Below are 18214 nucleotides of genomic sequence, written 5' to 3'. Positions count from 1 at the left end.
TCTAATCTAATCTAATCTAACCTGCCTTAATGGCATTTGCAGTCATATGGACTCTGTAACATCTGTATCAATACATGTATCAGCAAGAAACCTGAAATCATATACCACATAGAAATGGAAGGTAATACGGTTTTCAAGGGTTTTAAAAATTGCCACGGCATTGCTTTATTTACCGTCACGAAGATGATACTGTGTAATGAGTTCACATTTGTAATGTATGCCTTGAGTATATGTGTCCATTTTCAACAGCAGCACCACTACCTGTGTGTGAAGATGCTGTAAAAGTGATGACAGGGGGCGCAGATAGCCTAGTGGTTTGGGGCATGCCCCATGTACGCTGGCGGCCCAGGTTAGAATATGGACTGTGCCACTTTCCTGCATTTCTTTCCCCACTCTCTCATCCATATTTCTGACTCTATCTACTGTCTTCCTCTATCAGTAAAAACACAAAAAGCCCAAAAAGTAAATCTTAAATAAAAGTGATGACGGAATTCCCATTGGGCTTTGGCAAAAGGTGGTCACTTACATTTTGTGTGTCAACAGTAAATCATTGTAAACACCGCCTTATGAACGTTGTTTTTCTTACTCGATGAATGAAGCGCTTCTAGAGGCGCGCTCTGTTTGCTGTACTGGGCGTGCTTGTTTAAACACCTGACAGTAATACCGTATATCATAGTAAACTTTTGGTGGGTTTGGTGGTATTAAAAAATGAATACTTCCCATCCCTACTGCCATATTGAATTTTTGAGCACATGCTTAGCCAACATGTACATTAACAATGGCATAAGAATTAACTAGCTGTATGTTTTTTATGGGTCAACAGGGACCTTATTGATATGAACAATATTGTCTTATCCTATGTCTTGCTTGAAAATACTGACATATGTCTTCTTAAAAACTCCATATATCACGCAGCCCTAATGTTAGGTAACATGAAAAAGGAAGGTAGGAAAGTGTTTCTGCTGGATCATTGCTGAGAAACGGTGATTACCAAATGGCTTGTTTACCACACAGATTACCCTTGTTTCTGATCCCTGACCTTAATAAACCTCTTGGGTCTCAAACACTGAAGCTTCACTGGATTAATTGTAAGAGCTTTGTTTTTCATGTTCAATTTGGGTGAACGGGTGAGGAGAGGGAGCTTGGGATTGGAGAAATGAACATGTGGAGATGAGGGTTGAAGCCAATGTGGAGGTTCCTAAAGATTAAGATGTCTTAATACCTACTGTCTGTTCAAGCATTGCTGGAAAGGATCATGAGTCTTAATGAAAAATACTGTACTTAACTGATGAGATGTTTTGGGTATGATGTAGAGCGTTTCTTATGTTTACATCTCAGAAATTGATGTGGACCACCCATGCTGTAAGTAAGATAGAAGTCATTTGATGATTAATCTTTAAGTGTAGCTTTGCATGTATGTATGGTGATGTTGAGTACTTCCATATTGATGTTGAGGGTGAGTGAGCGACAGCCTCCTTGTCCGGTGCCCTTTGGTAATGAGGCTCCAGGGAGATAAATCCTTATGAGACCTGACAGGGTGCCACATTCCTAGGCTGAGAGTCCTAGCAGCCCCCTCCCCGAAGCTCAGCTCTTTGGGCTCTGCTTTATAGACTTCTGATGTTGTTCCCAGACCGAGCTTTATTCACATTGCTGTTCACTCATCTGCCTTTTTCATACCAGCTGCATGCATTTGAACAAAGCCAGCTTCTCATTTGGCTGTCATAATAATTGCAGAAGTTGCTGCTGACAGCCCAGTACCCTAATGTGATTGTTTGTGTGTGAAATTATTTTCATGGGCTTAAATTAACTGTAAATTATTGCTTTTAGGCAGATTTTCTATTCATGGCTCTCTTGTTTCTATCAGTGTCCAAGCTGCGCTATTAAGGCGCTTCACAAAAATATGTTACAAGCTGTTGAATCCCTTGTTCTGTCTTTTAGAGCTTCAATGTCAAGCCACCAAGTCGGACCAGACAGAGATTTGATGAACTGTTTATGTCAGGAGAATTAAACTGTTGTTTGAAGTCAGCCTCCTGCTCTCCTTGGCAGGCGGGAAGCCGTCTGTGTGCTCTGTGCGAGTATTTCCACAGCCATTCCTAAAATGGGGAGGGGAAGGAGGGAGGGTGGGTGGAGGGGTAAGAGGATGAAATATTGGCTTGCACCGCTGAAGACTGGGGCCCGCTCTACTCTGTGCAGAAGACGAAAGCAAAAGAGAGGGGGGAGAAGGACAGCACGCTGGAGTGAGGTGAGCGAGTTCATTCGCAGTGCTGGCTGTGAGCCAACGACTTGCCTGTGGGTGTCTGTAGCAGTGCCAGTGCATGTGTTTAGCCTCCTGTCTGGAAGGCCCCCTCGCCTCAAAGTTTATGTCAAAGCTCTCTCATTGTGTCGGCCTCTCTCGTCTTGATTCAGGTTTTTTTTTTTTTTTTTTTTTTTTTTTTGTCCTGGCCAGATCTTGTGACTGCCTTCAGATTTGTTTTTGTCCTTCTCAGGGAAATCTCCCCGGACTGGACGGTCATCAAAGAGAGGCTTCCATGGAGGATGGCTTATCTCACCCTCTTTCTTTTTCTCAACTCTTTTCCTGCACATTGCATCCTTTGTCAATATTATATAGCATTTCACCAGCAGTGAGGTTGGTCTACTTTGTGCGGTCTGTTTATCCAGATTTTATCAGACCAAAGATGAGCACGCTCCAGTTACTTGATAACATTTGAAGCAACAGTTTTGACTACTCAACACAGACAAAGTCCCGCATCAGTGTGAGAATATCAGCAGCGTTTCCCTATCTCATGGCCTCTTTGAGCCAGTGTTTACAGAGCTCCTCTGTTGCTTAAAGCCAGAGCAATGTTCAGCTGTTGGTAATAGAGCCCTTTGCGTAACAGAAATCAAGTGACACTTTGTGTTTGTGACAGTCGAGCAGGAAGGAAGGGCAGATAGTGGCTCTCTTTGTACTCCCAAAAGAGTCCAAACTAGAGTCAGACAAAAAAGACTGGCACACTGGCACTCCACTATGTGTTTTACCATGTCAGTAATGTAGGTTAGCTTCTTGTATTGGGAGATTTCTGTTTATGAGTGCTGTTTTTATGACTTACGCAAAGGCAAGCACTGAATACCTCTATAGGTAAGAAATTTTGAGGAACTAGGAGGAACTATCCCTACCAGTATAAATAGCTGCCATGGAATTAGTGCAAGCAAGCTAGTATTACATAATTTAAAGGCATCCATGTTAGATTTGCTGAATGTCTTTTTCTTTGACAAACAGGTTAAAAAAAATTCTGTCATACTGTGTTAACCCTCCGAGATCAACGTTGTAATATACATCAAGAAGAAACACAGGCTATTTTAAATTAAGTAACTTCTAAACCATAAATCGCAGCCATTTACTTTGGTGACTTTCTGGGGTATTTAAAGATTGTATCCACACCAGTAATTCTGATGTTGACCGCTTTTATCCTGCTTACTTGGTATGCTAACTGCCATTAATCCTACGATACTTTTTGACAGGCTTTGAAAACCAATGGCAGGCTATCTCATTGTCACCTAATAGTTTGACAAACTGGTAGGGGTGCACGATAACTATTGGGCAGATAACAGGAAATTATAATGTCATACTTATCGGTCCGATAACATGACGACGAGTCCTGATAACATATATGTGAAGGACAGGAGACTACACATTCTGAAACAGCAGGTGGCGCCGCAGTACACGACCCTTTGTTAAAGTACCAGCGAAGAAGAGGAAGCAGCAGCCCCTGTGCTAAAATGCTAACAACACGGTGGCATTATTCAGTATTTATGGAGAGGATAACAGAACTGTGTGTGTAGAATTTGCCCTGCAAAGGTCGCAAAGAGTACAAAGAAGTCCTTGACGGATCTTATAAGTCACTTATAGTCATCATCCTAACGACATTAAAATGAAGCAGCAGCAGCCACTAGCCTCAGCCGCAGGCAATCAGGACCGAGTCAGCAGAGCTCTGATCCTAAGCAGGCATTGAAAAGTGCAGAAAGCTTGCCAGAGCCAAAAGGCGCAACGTTATAATAACAAAATCAGTCTGACAGTCTCCTGATCCATCGCTACTTTCATAGACGTATATCTGCCTGCTCTGTTTGACATGGTTTCATTCAGTTAGACCACGGTGGACTTCACATTCTTAACCTATCTCTGATATGACTTATGTCAGTGCATATTTTTAATCTTTATGTAAAACATCAGCTTGCTTTAATTCTGGCTTAAGCAAAAAAGAAAAAAAAAAAAACCCAGACCCCCAAATATCTCCATTTGTTAAGCACAACAGCCTGTTATCATTTGGTTGTATGGGGGAAAACCTATGTCAGTTGTTTGTGTATGCTGTACTTGGTACACAAATGTTTAACTAAAAATAGTTAACTATAATAACAGTTATTAAGTCAGAATAGTACTTTGTTTTTTGAAAAACACGAGTGATATTAGTTAAAATTAGTTATAAATATCTTTGCTCACTACATATTAACCCCTTCTTACCCCCAGATGTGCATAAACACATCAAATAAACTTATTTTGTTAAATCAACAATTGAAAAAAATTTATCGGTTATTATCGGTTATCGGCCATCAGGAGTAGGAAATTATCGGTTATTGGTATCGGTTCAAAAAAATAGTTATTGTGCATCACTACAAACTGGGCTGTACATATCCTGGATGAGATGGCAAGAATAAGCTAATAATGGAGAGAAAGAGAGTCTGTGACTTGGCCCCCTGCGTCACTGCAGACAGGAACTGCTACGAAAAGCACTTCTTTGTACATATGTGAATATTAGTCAGAATTTTTTTTTTCCCTTTTTGGTCTCCAAGATTGTGCAAAAAAAAGCATTAGCTTGCACCACCATTGTTTCATCAACACAAGCTTTAGATTGCACAATCATTAGCTCAGTACAACAACTGAGCAGCTGATCCAGAGGAGTTTGAGATTGTTAGCGGTTTCTCCTCAAAATGATTAAAAGACCAAACATCTGCACAGGGGACACCTGAACCCATTAGTTAGACATTAAGTGTTGCTTTGCTTTGTTTTTGACCAAAAATAACTAACATTAAAGTTTATTGTGTTAAAGTGCAATGATGTATGCATGCTAAAGTTGTAAACAGTAGAGGTGGCAGAAAAAATCGATACTGCATAGTATTGCGATATTTTGTCTGGTGATATATCATATTGTCTTGTCCACCAAGTATCGTTTTTTTTTTTCAAATTAATTGCTGATATTAACTGAAGTCAATGATAATGGAAAAATAAAAACAATTATTTGGACAATTGTTTGTCCAGTGAGGTCAGCAGAGGTGACGGTCATAGAGCAGGAGAAAGTTAGTACAACATGGCAGCACCAGGGGAATGACATTAGGAATGCAGGCAGGGCACGAATGAGATGGACATGACACATGGGGTTTGCAAGAAGTGCTGCATGAAAATAAAATACTTTGTAAATACGGCAAACATGAGGGCAAGACTAATGTTAAATTAACTGAACAGTTGAAAATACGGTATAGATCGAAATATATCGCAATATATGGTATGGCAGTACTCACTGTATTGCAAAATGCTTAAAATCGCAATAATTTTGACTTTTTGCCATTTGTGGAGACAGCAGTGCACACTTGCCGTTGTGGAATGCCATGACGTCCTTTCACTCTCATTGCGGAAAAGTCTGTTACGGCTCTGACACTACCTCTCAATCCGGATCAGAGGTGGGGCAAGATCGACCCCCCTCTTGCGGAACAGTCACTTTCATACAGAACGGCGTTGTGGAACGAAGGCGTAACAGACACGGACACGCATTTCCTACGAGTTAAGACCAGTACTGATCAGTAGTGCCCACCCGGGCGCTGGAAATGGTCCAAGGATGCACATGTGCTTTAGAATCACCTCCAGTACACGTGTGTACTGGGACTGCTTTCAGCACGAATGTGAAAGTTGCCTTTTTAGTGAATTTCTCTTTCATTAGTGTAGTTTGGAAATGATAACAAAACTTTGGTTATCTGTGTAGTTAATACGCCAGATGAGGCGCCATTTGTTTTGAACAGTCCTTAGTTCAAAAGAAGAAGTGAGGCGGGAGAGGGCAAAGCTGATCTGTCCTCATCATACTGTGTAATTTTGATTGAGAGCCCCCTGGTAGGAGACTTTTACATACAGTATGTTTAATGCCAATGAACTCCACTGCTGTAGAATAAGAACATCTGCTTATCTGGTCCAAATTGTTGAAAATCATAATAATCTGGATTGAGAGAGGTTGTCATTAAACCAAGGACAGTAAACATTACTTTTACTTTACTACAATGTCAAAGTAAATTCCATTATTCTACACAGCATCAAGGACAGCATTTAGATTTTATTTTGTCATCAAAATAAAATTACGTCAATAAATTGAAGAAGCCCCCTGAGGACAATACACCCCAACACACATACTTTATATTAGTTGGTTAAAAAAAATTTCATTACACAAAAAGAAATTCTGCTTCTCATAAATGAACCCCTGAACCATTTTTTCAGCTGAAAATGATCTCTAGTGGTAGCAGCTACTAGTCAAATGCTGCCATGACATTCTAGTACTGTGGGTAGTAGGGCTGGGCAATTAATCGAGAATTAGATTAAATCGCAATTTGGCCTGCTGCAATTTTCAAATTGCAGAATGTGCAGTATTTCTTTCAACTGAAATTTGTGTCAAAATACCTGTTTAAAACTTTTTGCAGGAGAGATGTTGCATTACATTACATTATGAACACATATAAAACACAATTAGATTATTTCTCCAAATCGTTCAACCCTAGTGGGTAGTGTGGTGCTTTTCCCAGAGATTGCAAATAAACCATTTTTAAAATGAAAATCAGGATGCTAGGATGCCACAATGCAAACTTGTGTCATTCACAAGAGTATATCCCATTATTTCTAACTCACTTAGCTTGTGGCCAATCTACCTTGGATAGTTATAATATTAAGGCTAATAATCAAATCTGCAAAAGCAGGGATGATACACCTGAGCCGATTCTCGAGGGTTAGCTACTCTAACAGTCCTGTTTTGGTTAATTAATTATGGTAATTACTTCTATCTGTATGAGCCAGCACTTAACTCCAGTGTTAAATCTTCTTCCTTCTTATCTGTAAAACTGAATGTGTGCACTTTTTGTGAGGTTCTGGCAGTCCTGGTGGCTTTCCCATTCTATTAATGAATCACTTTGCCTTTAGAGCACTCTACAATCTTGTCAAGATTTTGATCGGTCGGTGCCATGTTAAGAGCCCATATTTCTGCCAGTCTGCTCACGGTTGTGTGCCACTCACAGCGCTGAAACACGAGCTATGAGAGAGAGAGAGGCCTCTTCAGTCAGAGGCCAGGAGAAATGGCAGGAGTCCTAATTTCTTTGTTGGCAGGAGTCAGAAAAACATGTCAAGAGTACTACTGACTACTATCACAGGCTTTAGAGTGTCTGAGTGAGGCAGCTGCATAACAAGATGACCAATGCTCAACACTGACGAAACAAGAGTTTTATGTTATATTCATAGGTCCGTTTCCATTTTTCGCTATTCTCCTCTCCAGCATTATTTCCAGTCTTAACAGTACTGGAACATTTTATTTCAATTTGGCTATAACTCTTTTTTTATTGAGTTTTTTTTCACTTTCTGTGAGCAGAATAACCTCGAGAATAAGTTACAACATAGTGTTTTTTAGACACACGACGAGTTAAGTTTTGGACGTTGTTTTCAATTAATTTATTGGGTGTAAGTATTTTATGTCCAGTTATCATAAATGGTACCTTTCTGTATATAAAGTTTAGACAGTACCTTTGAATTTCTGACATGCTCCACATAATTAAAACAATACATCTACTTAATGACATTTAATATTTGCAGTTAGTCATACACAACTTGGTTAACATGGTAGGCAGAATCGCCACCATCTGACATCCATCTGGGCTGTATTTGAAAGTGACATAAAATTTGGAATAGAAGTTGCAGCAGTATAGCATGCAGTCTGCTTTTGGTTGTCCTCCAAAGGGGAAGAAGTATGGATGCTTAATATATTTGGTATGATATCAGGTTTGGCAGATAATTCTTCATAAAGTTAAGTATCGGCTAAGGCTGACAGCTTCCATTCGATTTGTCGACTGTTTGGTCGATAAAGTTTTGTCCGACCAATATCACCCCGGTCTGCTGTGTTAATTTATACTAAAGACTAAAGTTTTAGGTCCGAACTAGGGCTGCAGTAATCGATCCATTTTGTAATCGAGTACTCTATCAATTCTTCTGGCGTTTAATCAAATATTCTAGTACTAGAAAAATGAGAAAAGAAGCTGGGACCCTTAAATGAACTACTTCTATATTTAAAATCTGTATTAACAGATTCTCTAAAGAAAATGTATTTTACAAAGTGCAATGAAGTTCTGATGGCAATTTACATTTCTTAACGTTACAAGGACAGGAAGTTAGATAATTAAATTAGATTATGCTATATTTTGGGGTTTCAGAGCTCCTCTCCCAGGAATTTTTTGGTGCCAACACTTTATTTTATCTATTGTAATTTGTTTTTATTCTCCAATTTTTCATTGAAGTAAAGGCACACTTGATCATTTTAACATCCTCTAGTTTATGCATGAATGCAATGTTTTACATTATATCAAGAATAAAGTTTCATCATTCACACAGTGGTCTGATGATGTCTGAAAGGTGCACCTTTAGATTACAGGAGTATGGTCTATTTTTTCAAAGGGTGTTCACTTTTAATTTTTGCTCATTTTTGTGAGTTCATCCACCATAAAAATCTGACCCTTAAGACCATTTACTGACATGGAGAACACATTTCAAGGGATAAAGCTGCCTCTTTGACCTGTTGAATCCTGACTGTATGATGATGAACTTTGAGCTATTGAGTCTTTGTCTTTGTCTGTCTGTGGCAATAGCGTGTTTCTATTTAATTGGTGTCAATTTATTATCAATATAAGTCTTATCAAATTGTTCGGGATGCTGAAGTGTTTTGAAAAATACGCTGTTATCAAGACGTCAGTGCGCTGAATTTAATTTATACTTAAATGTATAACGTGCACGCAGAAGAGAGGGAGAGAGAGAGAGGGAAAGCACCAAAACAGGACTTGAATCGTGACACCTGATGGTTTTCTGTAAAACTGTTAGGTCAATCAGAGAAGTTTATGAAATGCCCTGAAATCTGCAGACACAAACTGAGCGCTGTCTCACACCAGCGAGTCATGCAGGCAGCGTGTAAACTCGAACATCTGCGTAGGTTCACCGGTGCAGGCATAATGCCATGTTTTCCATGAAGCCATGGCCTCTGGCTGCGTAACACAGGACATGTGCCTGTAAACATCACTGCATCAACTTCTCTTCCCTGGTGATTTTCACACCTCAAGTCATGCATGTTATATTATAGCAATAGCGAAAACAAGTGTATTGTGCCACATAAATAGCAGTCCGTGTGAGACACAACACACTGTGCAACACACGGCGTGATGTCCAAGATTACAGCATGGGCGTATATGTATACATGACTGATTTAAGGCAGATAATTTGCCTCGAGGACTTTTTTTAATCAAATCACGTGACTAATTTGAGGAACCCTTTCAGCCCTAGTCTGAACTTCAGCTAATTTGAATTTTAACACCTGAGAATTTCTTTCTGTTTTATTTCTTCGCCATGTTGTCTCTGGAAACCACTACGCAAACTTGCTGTTTGATTAGAAGAATTGATTTCATACCAGTTTAGTTTTTTTTTTTTTTTTTTTATAACAGAGAAAGTTGTGTTTATATCTATCTGTTTTGGCTAAAATTATTTTGAATAATAGGCATTTCTGATATTGGCAAAAATCCAACATTATGCATCCCTAGAAATGAGTTTGAAACTATCTTCCTGTGTGATGATTCTCAAGTCCACAGCATGCAGTTTCTGTGCAGCAGTATAGCTCTTTTGTACCATCAGTTTTAGCCTTGTGGTGTTTGTAATCCGTCTAGCTACTGTTACAGGAGTTGAGCTCTTAAACAGCAGTGATGGTTGTGAAGCATGTACTCCAACCAAGGGGAGTCATAATGCCCACCTTCACTGGTCAGTTATTTCATTTAGGAGTCTTGTCAATTAACATAACACTCTATAAGTGTTTTTTTTTATACAAGGGATGCATGATGTTATTGGCATGATATCAGTATGGTCAGATATTAGGTTAAAAAGTGAATTATCATGTCAGCTGCTTTGAAATTTTTCTTCTAATTTACAGCTGATATTTTGGCAGTAAAATAAGAAAAAAACATTGTGCATCCCTATTTGTTAGTCAACAGTTTATCGTTTCAATAACTGCATGAATATGACCTATGAGGGTGAAAAACTGTTAAAATGCTAAGAGACAAGATCAGGCTGACGTCACTTTTTAAGTGCTGTGAAGTGTGCTGTCAATGCATGATTAACTGGGGCAAATTTTTAATTGTGTCAGGTTGTATGCAGTGTGTGATGGTGGAGGCTGGGGTTGGCGGTAGTGGCACATGTCTTGGAATTTTACACTGAGCATATTGGTCACATCTGCAAGTAGGATGCAGCCAACTTTTGAGATGAAAAACATCTGTTGTTCAAATTGCATCTTACATGCCAGGTTTTTCAGTGTATCAACAAAAACAATGAATGCCCTGTAAAGGTAGGTGAGCTTTAAGTTTTGTAGAGGTGCGTTTAAAATGTAGAACTATTTGTGCATTATAAATGGTGAGAAACAAGAGAAAGATATCAGAACATCTCTCATGATCTAATGTGCTGGCAGTGTTAGTCATGCTGATGCCTATCCACTGGGGCTGAAAGCTGGCTAATCATGAAATTCATAACTCGTGATGTGCTACAGCCAAACTTTGAAGAAGGAAATTGGCAGGCATTTAATGTTTTTCCAAAAAAAAAAAAAAAAGATAAAAAGCTACCATCTTATCCAAAAGCAAGAGTGGAAAAGTTTTGTTGATTATAAAAAGGTTTCTCACTAATTGTCAACAAGGTGGCTATTTCCAAAGACTTGGGGGCTGCTGTTATTGCTGAGAAATGTGCAGCTATCACTGACTGTAGTATTGTGTAATAATGAAAGGCATTTGTTTAATATGGAAGTTGCATAAAATTCCCATCTGTTGTATGGTGTAATGTGTTGCATGTTAGTGTATTCATATATGACACACTCCTTGTAGGTGAGACCACTCTGGTTTGCATAATGTCAGCTGGAGTTAAAATCTAGTGCCTGACTCTCAAGGCCTGCATCTTGATCTGTCGTGGAGTTATTTTTGTTTGCTCTCAAGCCCCATTAGACCCAGAGTATTTTTGGTTTGCAGGCTAGCGGCTTGACTTGGCTGGTGTGTGTCTGTGAGTCCTCAGTGAGTGGACAGTGGGCCATTCAGTTAGCGACGGAGGAGCAGTTCAGTGTAGCAGGTGCAGGGACTCTTACTCTGTTACATTGAGTGATGAAGGGGGGAGCAGCTGTGGGAGGGAGATGATCACATTCACAGATCTGGAGCAGACAGAAAAACACTCCTTCATCTCTTGCTATTCCGGACAGAAAACATCAAATGTTATTGGGCAACATACACATGAATTGCATAATGTTTTCTACATTGTTCTTTGCAGTCATGAAGGTGGCCAAATCAAGTAATGTGGTTCACCTGCTGTATAAAATGTTCACAATTCTGCCTTTTTTTCCTACAGGTTGCTGCCTAAGAGAAACAGCCGATAATGCCCGGCATCTCCTCTGGAGCCACACCCACTTCCTGCGTGTAGAGGAAGCGGCTGTGCCAGCATGTCCTCTCACCCCCAGTCTGTACCGCCGGGCCGGAGGACTGTGGACACGCGGCACCTGCCAAACCCCGCCACTCTACCTCTACAGCTGCAGCGGGCACACACGGTAAGGGCCTTTAATGGCACCACCTGTAGTTTGTGAGACTTTAAAGGCTTTTTTGAAGTAACTTTGAGTACTCAGCCGATATTTTGTAAACAGGGCATTACTGTGAACCACTGCAGAGAGCGTGACCCCAGGGGCCCCCGCTGGTGTTTTAACAACAGTAACATTCCCAGGTTGCAGTGTTGCGCACACAGAACTGTTCCCTCATTAGATGTTTGAGTTGAAAGTTCGTGTTTTCATTGTGGACTCACATTCAGGCCTCCCCCATTATTTTCACCCACATCACCTAATTATCAAGATTATTTTCCTCTGCATATTGGGGACAGGGCTGTCCTGCTTCAAAGAAGAGGCCTCTAGCTGATGTACGAGTTCATTCGGTGACCTCTAGTATTCACAGGTCTCTTTTTGTTCTCGTTTGGCGGGAGTATCCAAGGCCTGCCCCCCCAGGATGTCCACAGCTGCACCTGTAGTTAATCCTTCCCCTCCCTCTTATCATCACATTCAGGAGGAGATGAGGGCTGACAGACTATGTCCTGCAATTCCTGATTGGCAGACACAGATTTACAGTAGCTACATGGGTTACTCCACTTGTGTAAGAGACAACAGAATCAGTGGGAGAATAAAGAGCTGGAATGAAACGGACTGGATGTTGCATGAGAAAGAAGGCAGGAAAAAGGAACATTGAACTTTTTTTTATTGTTTAAATTGAGTCTTTGTCTTTCCTCAGATAGAGGTATTATAAAGTAGTAGATTTCATGCTGACAATTTTCTATGATTTGCTTTCCAGGAAGTGGGACTGGTTGACTACCACTCTCATCATGCCAGGGACTACAGCTCTCACCTGGCCCAGCCCCACCGCCGCCGGCCGTCTTTGCTGTCAGAGTTTCAGCCTGGAAATGAGAGGTAGGTTCACCAGACTTTCTCAGGAGTAGGGCTGAACATTTGTAATTCAAATTGCAGAAGATGCAATGTCTCTTTAAGGTTAAATGTGTGTCAAAGATCCATTTCAGCAACATTTTGATTTAAATATTTTGCTGCAGAGATTTCTGGGGCACATTTCACACAGATGTAAGAGGAAATTGCAGAAACTCACATGTAAACATCATACTCTTTCAATAACCATTTAATGTTTTTCAAGTAAAAGTAGAAAAATAATGTTAAACTGTCACTCTTTGATATCACAAATAGTATGAAAAAGTCAAAATGATTGCAATTTTTATATTTTTTCAAAATTGTTCCACCCTATTCTAGAGGAACATGTTTATTTTAAAGCTGGCAATGTGTTTTCATTGTGCATTTCATTACAGCATTTATTTGTGCAGTGTTATTTACTGTGCACACACAGCACAGTATTATGTAACAGAAAAAGTGTAAACAATTACTACATGGAAATATTCCTGACTGATTGTTATAAGCATACATGGAAAATCTTTCTATCCTTCTTTGCCATCTTTCTCTTCTGGAGATTTGTGAAATGATATTTCTGTTTATATACATTTTTAAAGCTGCATATTTTATTTTTTATATCAACCAATTTAAAACTGTTAAATTCTATTCTTATGGAAATACTTCTTTTGACTTTTTAATGCATTTGTCTTTGTTAAGGCTCAGTGAATGAGGGACAAAATGTGCTCAGTGGAAGCGTCATGCAGGCTGCATTTTTATGCAGTATTATTCTACTAAAGCCTCTGCCTGTTAACCCTCCCCCAGTGTAATCCTTATGTAATTGGCATCTGCGAGCCATTCCTCTGTAATGTTGTGTTAAACGGCTCTGCAGGGCAATGAAGCTTGCAGTTTTGCCATCTTCAATAGTCCAACAATAAGTTGGGCAAAGCATTGTATGTATAGTACTTTCTCTCTGGAGACAAAAATCTTGTTCCTACCAAAGGATGTTTATTATTTATATTGCCATGCTTTTTCAAGGATGAGCCTCGATGAGTATTTTTAAATGATTTATGCGAATGCTATGAATTTAACATGATGCACAGAGGAGAAGAGGATAAGTCACAAGAATGTTTTTTATTCCTCAGTTGATTGTCATGGAAGACTTGTGGCATATGCTAAAACATGCAAGAGGGATAGAATTAAAGTTTGAAGAGGTAGATTTTACTAGAAATCAGCTGGAAGACATTTGTTATGTGTACAATATGTTGTATACGGTCTTCTGAAAAATCTGTCAGATGAATTGTGCACCTTTATCCCCCGGAGCACAGTGGAGTCATAACAGCAGACAGCAGATGGTAGAATGACTCTGTAGCAGTGTGTGGCCATCGCATGTTGTGTCGGAGTCTTTAAGTATCAATCAAATGGGATTAGGGTCTTCACTGTAAGGCACAGAGCTAGTCCTGTTTTACAGTTAGCTTAGCCCTTAATGTGGAAACCCATTGAGATAAACACCATGCTGTTCAACTAGCTCCTGATTAGCTTCATTCAATCACCGCTGTTTTGGCAGTCACTCTGCATTAAGCCTGTTTATGCAAGACAGATGCCTTGTTTAACTTCTACAGTGTGGTGTTAAAATAGTGGTACTATCAAAGAAGGGAAACCAGGAGTTTGTTTCTTTGTGCAGACTGTGAAATAAACCGCTGGTCTTGCTGGCAGGCGCCCGTGGGTGGGGAGTATTTGAGTTAAATCTATCGAGTGTTCAGCATTCCTTTACAGAGCTTAGCATCCAGTCTGGAGCTCTTTCTCTACCCCTCATTCAGACTGTGAATAGCGTAGTTCTGGCCTTGGCAATTCTTCAATCTATTCTCTACTCAGATGTGTGCTCGTCTTTTCATAAGTCTCAGTAATTCTGCACACCATGTCTCCATTTGTGGCGAGCTCAGGGTCGTTCACATTATGACTGGAAGTATAAGCATTGGAATGGACTTTGAAATGTGTTTTCCTTTTAAGAGAGGCTTTATCTTCTTTCAGTGGGATTCATCTGCATATGCTTCATCTCCTGTTCTGTTGTCTTGAACTGAAGACAAGGGGAAAATGTACTGCTTAGTTATTGCTCTAAATTAACCCTAATTATAGGTCAGAAAACCACCGCAGTATAATCGTTGGTGAGCCACTGTGCTTGTTGTTTGTTTCATCCCCGTCTTTTCTCCAGGCACTATCTCAGTCACTCCGCCTCTTCCCATCTGCCTGAGATCACCCAGGCTACTTGAGAAAAGGAGAGTACATTTTATAGCAGGCAGAACAACACAGAGTAGAGTGCTTAACAGGGTGTCGTTTTAGGCCAGAACAGAGAGCAGGGTGCAAACAAACCTGCTGTGATAATGCAAAATGAGTTTGAGTAAAAGCTGTGATTATTCCTGTCATTTATCTGTGAACTGTGAATAATGGAGTTAATGGATATTGAAGTAGTATTCTTGAGGCTTGTGCTTAGACCTCAGCATGTGGCCCCGTGCATTAATTTCCTTTTTGAATATTTGCACAAATAGTCTAAAATACGTGTATTTGGCTCATTTATGATATTGAGAGTTTTATAATCCCTTTTAACCTAGAATGAGGTGAATTTGTTTACCAGTTACACAAGACTATTAACTGAGCTAAAGTGCCAAACCTGGTCGTTTTTATTAAGATGTTTTTGAAGTCTATCACCTCTGCCAGCAGGTTGTATTAGGTAAAGGGATTCTGATGTTTCTTGCCAAGGTATCAGTGTAGTAATACATGAGCCTGTTAAAGGAAAAATTGATTAAATACTGTGTGCATGTATACCACTTTGTCTTGACCAGAAACCACAGTTATCCAACACAGCAGCTTTAAATGTTTGTTCCCTTTTAATTTATAAATTGATTTTTTTTGCTGTTGCTGTAAGCTTCTCAGATATTTTGACAGTTTTAGCCTTTTTTTTAACACATTTTGATACCACATGTTTTGAAATAATACAGCTTCTACTTTTCATGATTGATGGTATCAAAAAGTACCATCAACTAAATTACCAAAATGTTGCTGATATGTTAGTGCCGTGAACTTGATGTGCAGGAATTTGCAGGCTTATTATAATTAAACAAATTGTCAAAGATGTGAGAACTAGAGCTGCTCAATAAATTTAATTTTAATCACTATTTTGACCATCCCACAATCAAAAAAACACAGTTGTTGGCTATTAGTTACGTTTTAAATACTTGCTCTGCCCATAGAAAACTCTACCTGGTTGTCATTTGATAAAACTGAAGATGAACTTGTTCCTTTGCCTTTAAAAAAAAAGGAGTATTTTTCAAATCGAAAGTAAAGCACACAACGCGTAAAGCAGTAAAAACGACATATAAAAGGAAGAAAGATAAATAAAAGTACAGCGAACTAAGTTTTTAATAGCCATCACTAACTAAATTACTTCCCAAAGCAGACATATTAAGCTAACGTATAGGATTAATACTGAACAGAATGTCTAATTCTTTAACAATTCAATTCTTTATGTTCTTTTCAGTAGAAACATTATGTGGCCTATCAGTGGAGCAGCTGCAGCATTTTGGGGCTGCTGTTTCATATTTGACTAAATCTTAGGGTAGATATTAGGGGCTAAAATGCCACAGCAGAATTTTTTTCAGTCCTGGAAAGAGGTTAGTCATCAGAAATAAGGGTTTCAGAATGAAAAATAAGTAATGAAAATAATACCCTTTAAATGAGAAAATAATTCTGATTAATAATCCTGAAATCAATGCTAATCAGAGTATGTTGATTATCAATTAGGCCAAAATGGTGCAGCTCTAGTGAGAACCTCTTTTTTAGTTGTTGTGGAATTGAAATAGATTAATTTATTTTTAGTAGTATATCATCTATGTTGAAATATCTGGTATTGCACCAACATTGTTTTGCAGCCATAACTTTCTTTGGTTGTTTTTAATATTTTTTCGCCTGTGCTGTTTTCAAAGGGTCAAACCTTTAAATTGAGACCAACCTCGCTTTTGTGTACCCTTCCAGTCCATTCAATTCCAATTCCATTCACTTTCAATTGAACTTATTTTCAAAAACAGTTTACCTAAGTGATGTTCCTAGATAAATAATTCCACTCCCATTTTGTACATAAATTGTGAAGTTGGTATACAGAATTACACTAACATTTGCACTGTTGGCAGTGCCAGTCTTTAATCCTATGAACAGGTTAACGTCCACATTCATGTGCTGTATATCATCATTCAGTGCCTCTAGTGACAGCATGGCAGTAGCTAGTAATCGAGCTTCAGTGGCAACTAGTGTTAGGCAGCTGCATTACACTCTATACAAAGCCTCTGACCAGGATGGTTGGCCTGAACTGATATAAACAATTAATGGTTCCCTTGGCCAATATGTTATTCTTGTCCTAACAAGGTATTTGAATTTACCTGTTTAGATTGCTACTCCTGCATGTCCCAACTTTACATTACAGTCATCGTAATACTTTTGATTTCTATTATATAAATTGCATTTTTTTCTATAAAAACATGGAAATTATACCAGGTAGATTCAATGTAATTTAAATACAGTAATTACATTTTCAACCGAATAATTATTTTTCTGTCTTATTGGGGTCTTTAAGTCTTTTTCTGATGTCAAATCTAAAAAAGCTTTACTCTTATCACACTGGGTCCAACAGAGACTTGATTCCCTCGCGTGCATGGAGAAGGAGGAAAGGTCATGAGAGAACAGATGGAGTGACCTAAGAACATTTGTTCCTATGTGTTTTGTAAAAGTCACCAATCATTTTTAACTATGTTCTTTTTAAAGGAAATCTCACTGTGCTGAGCTGCCTGCGAGTCTTGACACTACAGCCTACACTAACAGCTGTAAAGTAAACAGTCAGCTGTGTCATTAAAGGTCCGTGTATGTGGTTACACCATTAACGAGCCCTGGTGTAAGTGCTGCTGATAGTGGGAGTACACTCACTTGAGATCTGCCTGCTGTAATAGATAGGTGCCTGAAACGTATCTGTATGTGTGACAGCAGCAGCATCTCTAGTAAAGGTGCATTTTTACACATGCAGAGGACACAGAGACTATGCATGCAGTGAAGTCACTTCTTTTACTGCTGATGGTGATAGTATGCAGACTCTTACTGTAGTCAAAGGAAGGATACAACTGGTGGTTGGTTTACACCAACCATCAAAGAAGTGGCAGTAGGACGTGCTTCCAGTCACATGGCAAAGATTGCATGTCATTTTATCATGTTGGTATAGCATTTTGTCATTCAGCCCTAGTTTACATTTACCTCCAGTCTTTGTAAATGTCCTTTATAGTAGTGAAAGTACAGTATTTTTGGTTCAGTAATAGGAACAGAAAAGTTGAGAGCTTAAGCACATTTAGCATGAAGGTTTTTGGACTCCACCCGTCGTCCCTCCTCTACTGTTTCATTCATCCCAGCTGTGGTGC

At 39.2% G+C, this 18214-nt stretch overlaps 1 protein-coding gene across 4 annotated transcripts in view; it reads left to right on the top strand.

Moving 5' to 3' along the window:
* ncor2 (nuclear receptor corepressor 2) overlaps positions 1-18214 on the top strand; it is a 165219-nt gene that overhangs the window by 28072 nt on the left and 118933 nt on the right. For all 4 annotated transcript variants that reach the window (XM_041788206.1, XM_041788207.1, XM_041788208.1 and 1 more), the window contains exons 2-3: positions 11684-11879; positions 12664-12779. In XM_041788206.1, coding sequence (XP_041644140.1) covers positions 11775-11879; positions 12664-12779 — 221 coding nt within the window. In that variant the 5' untranslated portion in view covers positions 11684-11774. The remainder of the gene's footprint in view (positions 1-11683; positions 11880-12663; positions 12780-18214) is intronic.

Source organism: Cheilinus undulatus, linkage group 5 (genome assembly GCF_018320785.1).
Source record: "Cheilinus undulatus linkage group 5, ASM1832078v1, whole genome shotgun sequence".
NCBI lineage: Eukaryota > Metazoa > Chordata > Actinopteri > Labriformes > Labridae > Cheilinus > Cheilinus undulatus.
This window is presented reverse-complemented; position numbering and strand designations above follow the sequence as displayed.